The sequence below is a fragment of the Tupaia chinensis genome, unplaced genomic scaffold (assembly GCF_000334495.1).
Source record: "Tupaia chinensis unplaced genomic scaffold, TupChi_1.0 Scaffold147003_1, whole genome shotgun sequence".
NCBI lineage: Eukaryota > Metazoa > Chordata > Mammalia > Scandentia > Tupaiidae > Tupaia > Tupaia belangeri.
Genome location: NW_006206856.1, coordinates 545,583 through 551,736, shown reverse-complemented (window position 1 = coordinate 551,736; position 6,154 = coordinate 545,583). Strand labels below are relative to the sequence as shown.

The 6,154-nt window shown below is 42.0% G+C and overlaps 1 protein-coding gene across 4 annotated transcripts in view; it reads right to left on the bottom strand.

Annotated features, from left to right (window-relative positions):
- The window catches only part of DCP1A (decapping mRNA 1A), a 53,849-nt gene that overhangs the window by 41,674 nt on the left and 6,021 nt on the right, over positions 1-6,154 (bottom strand). For all 4 annotated transcript variants that reach the window (XM_014584483.2, XM_014584485.2, XM_014584484.2 and 1 more), the window contains exons 2-3: positions 5,826-5,866; positions 2,405-2,532 (exon numbers count right to left, since the gene is read on the bottom strand). In XM_014584483.2, coding sequence (XP_014439969.1) covers positions 2,405-2,532; positions 5,826-5,866 — 169 coding nt within the window. The remainder of the gene's footprint in view (positions 1-2,404; positions 2,533-5,825; positions 5,867-6,154) is intronic.

The window sequence follows — 6,154 nt, the reverse complement described above, 5'->3', positions numbered from 1 at the left end:
AGAGAGAAAAAGAGAGAGAGAGAGAGAGAGAGAGAGAGAAAGCAAGCCGCCAGGTCCAGGACTTAAACCATGGCCAGTCATGTGTGAATTCCAGCACCTTAACTACCATGCCACCTGCTGGCCCTCTACTGACTACTTTAACAATCAAACTGGGGGGCCAGTAGGTGGCGTGGTGGTTAAGGGTGCTGGACTCCCATATGGCCAGCCAACTGCAGTTTGATTCCCAGACCTGGCGGCTTGCTTTCTCGCTTTCTCACTTCTTTTCTCTCTCTCCCTCTCTTCCTCCCTCCCTCCCTCTCTCTTTCTCTCTCTCTGTCCTTCTCTGGTCAAATTAAAATAAATAAAGTTAAATAAAATAATTTTTAACAAAATACTCCTACAAATCAATCAATAAGAAAAAAAGGACAACATAGGCTGGCCCTGTGGCTTCGTGGTTAAGGAAGCTGGATCCCACATGTCTGACCACATGGTCTGAATCCTGGCCCTGAGACCGGAAAAGCGCATGTATATACCCCAAATCCCAGCAGGACAGAGAAAAGGAGGAGAAGGAATTGAGTTATGACGATGCCCCACTCGGGGGCAACTTCTCCCTCTCTGGCAACTGCATTTGCCCTCTGGAAATTAAAAAAGTAATAATAAAATTTAAAAAGACAATATAATAGAAAAGTGGGCAAGCGGCTTGGATAGGCACTTCATGAAAGATAATAATCAAATGCTATAGGGTGTGCATGATCCCTGGAGAGAGAGAGACAAAGACAGAGTGAAAGTTAGAAAATCACCCCTCAAGGGGATGGCCATGCTTTAATCTCCTCTCCTCCATTCTCCTCTTGGGATTCTGGGTATGCACACACATGTGCCGGGCATGACACTCAAGCTGCTGGGCCCAGGACTCAAATCGCGGTTGGCTGTGTGAGAGTGTAGCAGCTTTACCACACAACCTGCTGGCCCTAGCTGCATCATTAATATGAAAGTACAATAGCTCTTGGCACAGGACTAGAGTAGGAAATTAAATAAATAGATAGAAAAATACCATTTTTCAAGGCAAAGATGTTACCTGTCCTCATCTTGTGTCTTCCAAACTAAGTTCTGTTGCTCAGGGGCATGGACAGTCAAGAGTGTTATAACGCTATTCAGCATTAACAAAAATGAAGAGCAAAACTTATTTTCACAAAACAAAAATAAAATGTTAATGAATGCAACAGTACAGTTAACTAAAATAACATAATATAGATGGTCCCTGACTTATGGTCTGATTTATAATTTTTCAACTTTATGTAAAATTGTATTTCAGGGCCAAAAAAGGGTCATACTTCAAATTTTTTCTTTTTTTTGAGAGATTTTCACTGTAGGGCGCGTGCGCTCGCCAGACAGACAGAGAGAGAGAGACATAGAGACAGAAAGCGAGAAATCACCCCCCAGGGGGGATGGTCACGCTGCAGTCCCTTCTCCTCCATTCTCCTCTCGGGATCTTGGGCATGCACGCACACGCGCCCGGCGTGAGTTTTAAGCCACCGGGTCCGGGACACGAACCGCGGTCGACTACGTGGGAGTCCAGCGACATAGCCATTACGCTAACTGCTGGTTCCCCCATACTTCAAATTTTGATTTCAAAAAAATTTATAACAACTTCATTAAAAATTAGGCTTTGTCTGAAATAACTATGTCCACTATAAGCTACTAGAAGTATCCTGAGCATATTTAAATAGGACTAGGTGGGACTGGCAGGTGGTGTGGTGGTTCAGGCTGCACACTCCCACACGGCTGACCATGGTTCGAGTCCCGGACCTGGTGGCTTGCTTTCTCACTTTCCCCCTTTCTCTCTCTGATCAAATTAAAAATAAATGAGTGAACAAATAAAGTTAAGTAAATAATATCTTAAAATAGATAGATAGATAGATAGATAGATAGACAGACAGGCAAACAGGGCTAGGCAGGGCTAGCCTTGTAGCCTCATGGTTAAGGAAGATGGATCCCACGTGGCAGTTTGGGTCTTGCCCGCTGTGGTTTGAAAAACATACCAGGCACACTTGTGTGTGCTCAAGACCCCGATGGGATGAAAAAACGGAGAAGAGAAGGCCCATGACCACTCATCACTGGAGGTTCTTGTTCTCTCTCTCACTGTCTCTGGTGCATGCACAAGTCCTCCAGCAATAAAAAAATAAAACAGTCAAGGAGCATCTGTAAGTTATTACACTATATATTATATACAAGAGAATGTTTTCAATTTGAGATCCCAGTTTAAAAAGCTTGAATCTTACTAAGAGACTCATTTATAACTTAAAACAGAGCATAAACCACATTTTGAATTGTAATGTCAAATTCCAAAAACAATGTGCTGACAGAAACTACAGTAACTCAATTTTAGATGTAAATACATTAACTGTAATAAAACAGACATACTCACAGCTTGCATTTCTATACAGAAGAAATGGTTCATGGAGCTGAAATTCCAAATCCTTATTCACTGGTTCAACTAGATTGTGCATGTTCAGTCGGTTCACAATGGTAAAACCATGGTAAGGGGAGGCCGATCTTAGATTTATTAAGAGTGAAAAAAAACAAAAGAAAACATGTAGTTAGTGTTTAATCTGTAGAAATGCTATCCACAGTTGACTCTCGAACATGGGTTTGAACTGTGCAGGTCCACTAAGGCGCATATTTTTGTCAATAAAAACTGTAAACGTATTTTCTTATCCTCACAATTTTCACAATCCAGCCCCAACCTCAGCCAGCACCAGGCCAGGGGCGCTCGTAAATATGGCATATTCGGGGAGATTTCTAGGTGCCAACCTGGGAGCTTCCTCCCAGGTCAGTCTCATGGGGTGCTGCATTACAGTGGCACTACCATCTGATCCCACATATACAACGCTATCGGCACTTATAACTGCAGTAAAAAAACAATAAGTCAGCATGCCCCTCCTCTGCTCACAAGTCTCTAGTGACTCTCAGAGTAAAGGCCACCGAGGCCCTTCCTGATTTTATCTCCTGTGCTTCTTCCCTTACTCGCTCTGTTCCAGCCACACTGGGGTCCTCCTGGTCTCTCTGCATGTGTGTGTCCACCTAGAGACCCTGCTTGGGCCCCAGAGTCTGCGGAGCCATCTCGTCTCTCACGAGCTCCTGCTAGATGACACCTCAATGAAGTCGACCTGAACCACCCTTTTTATTGCTCCCAACCTGTTCCCAACGTCAATAACTCAATCCTTCTCTCTTTATCCATACTTGTTTTGTTTTTTTCCTTTTTTTAAAAAAAAAAAAAAAAAAATGTCAGAAGGTATGTATATTTGCCCGGGAGTGACCGAGCAAGAGCATGAAAGCACCATGAAGGGATCGTGTTGCAATGCCGTGTCCTCCCTTCCCTCAGGGTTCTAGGCAGGCATGCACGAACATGTCCTGCCCGCTTCTCAAGCCACCAGTCTGGTCTGGGACTCCAAGCACACAGCTGGCTACATGGGATCCTGCCGTCTTAACCACCACATCGCCAGCTGGCCCATACCACTTGCTTTCTTTTTAATATTTACTGTCTTTCTTCCTCCACTAGAATGTAAGCTCCATGCAAATGGAGAATTTTGTCTCATAGTTTCAAAGGGTGTATCCTATGATAGATACACAGTGCTTGATAAACATTCACTGAATTAAATATCATTCAGTCATTTTAAATACAGTAAGGGCTTGTCTATAACGACTCCTACTACTTCAATGATTTTTCTTGCTCCAAATAGGCCTCTACGTAGTTCTCCTGAGTTAGACGGAAAATGCCCTGAATCCTACAATAAGAAATATCCTTGGTTCCCTACCAGGGGATCTAGTACACAATCCTCCTGCCATTCCTCACAGGTATGTACGTCACACTCACCTATGCCTTCAGAGCTTCTCCGTGTTCCTCTGTGACACACATGGGGAGCCAACAGGATCCTATTCTACAGCTTAGGAAACAAGCTTAGAACGACGAAGGCCCATGGTCAAAGTCACATACACATGTAAGGGGTTCTGCCTTAGGTTTTGGTTCCAAGTCCAAGCTGCTTCTATACTGAAGTGACTTCTTTTCTTTCTTTTTTTTTTGGAGAGGGTTTTGCTATAGGGCGTGTGCGCTCGTCAGAAAGACAGAAAGAGAGAGAGACAGAAAGCAAGAAATCATCCCCCAGAGGGGATGGCCACACTGCAATCCCTTCTCCTCCATTCTCCTCTTGGGATCTTGGGCACGCACGCGCCCAGCATGAGTTTAAGCCTCCGGGTCCGGGGCTCGAACCACAGTCGACTACATGGGAGTCCAGTGACATAGCCATTACGCTAACTGCTGGTCCCAATACTGAAGTGATTTCTGCAAGTAGTATTTTGATGTCCCGGTACACACCTTTATCCAATGTACACAAAATGTTTTTGCCTTTCCCAAATAAAGTTTACTGGGTCACTTTTCATTAGAATAAATACCATAGAGGCCTCTACAAATTGTATTAAATCAAGCCACTCACTATCCTAAATCTCACATTTTCTATAACCAGAAGAAAGTAAGGCTAGTAAATAACTTTCCAAATATAAAGGTTCTAGTAACAAATAAGAGTTCCTAAAGATTTAAATTGTTAATGAAAAATAATGAAGGGGATGAGGATAAATACTCCTTCTGTTAAAGAAAGAGAGTAATACAACAGAATGTTAAAGAAAGAACTTGGTGTATAAACATAAAAACACTTACATGTAAAAGAAACAGTTGAGTGTGTTTAGATAAGACCTCAAAGCTTTACACCAAAATTTAGAAGAACATTTGCCAAATCTTTTAAATGAGTATCAGTGGAGAAAGGCCCTTAAAGAGAATTAGTATGAAAAATGGAAACGAACCAGAGGTCAGCAGTAACTCTTGCTGACTTCCTAAGTGTTGGAAAACAAGGTGGGGAGGAGACTCTGCCCCTGGCAGAGCAAGACCTTAGAGGGACCAAGGAAAACAACTACCCTGGGACTACCATACCCTGTCAGTTGCCTTTAGGTCCCAAAAGTTGCCTAACAAAAACAAAATTACAGTTTGCAAATCCATCTATTTTAAGATAATTAATTCTCAAAGGAGTTAAAAATGTGCAACTAAAAATAACCTGGCTTTCTAAAGAAAGCTCGAATAAACTGAAACTGCACTGGAATCAATTCGCAATTTTTGAGACCTGTGGAAAGGGGACGTAAGAGTCACAGGAGACAACCTCTCACTTAGGAACTATAGAGCAGAGACTGATCTTTCAGCTACCTTACTTTATAGATCTACGTGTTATATATTTCTCAAATATGTAACTTTTTCTTTTTTTCAATACAGGGTGAGGAGGAAAGAGGTGTTTGTTTTAGAGTGATTTATTACTAGAAAATGCTTTCCATTTTGAAACAGTTTTGCTAGGTTCCTAAATAAATCCGAGCTCTAAGGCTGGCCCGATGGTCTGGTAGTTAAGGGAGCTGGATCCCATATGGCAACCCAGGTTTGAATCCAAGCCCTCACGGCTGGGAAAACACCCTTGGCCCAAGTGCGTGCACATGTGCCCCAAATCCCGATAGGATGGAGAACTGCAGAAGGGATTATGGTGTGGCCGCGCCCCAATGGGAAGTGCTTTTTCTTTCTCCCACCCTTTCTGGCTGGTACATGTGCCCTTGATAAAAAGTAAATAAAAATGCAAAAAACTAGTTCTGAATCACAGGCAAGCTCAGAGAAGTAACTTGGTTGGGATCTCACAGCTAAGAATGGATAAAAATTTGAAGGGGACAAGCAGGAAGTTTCAAAGATAAATGTACAACACAATGTAACCACTTTATATATTCACGATTAGATTTTTTAAAAGTATAAATAAAAAGCTTACCTTCGATATACAAATAAGGTCCCTTCTATATCAGTCTTCTCCTGTAATAGATAATAAGTCATTAGTTTTTCCCTATACTCCAACTCCAAATAATCCCAAGGGAAAAGAAATAATTTCCCTTTAAGATCAATTTACTGGGGCTAACAGGTGGTCTGATAGTTAGATGCTGAACTCCCACATAGCCAACCGTGGTTCAAATCCCAGACCTGGTTGCTTGCTTTCTCATTTTCCCTCTTTCTCTTTTTGAGAGAAAAACTAGAAAATAATAATAATAAAGTTTAATAAAATAATTATTTCCAAAAAAATAGAAGATCAATTTATTGGGTTCA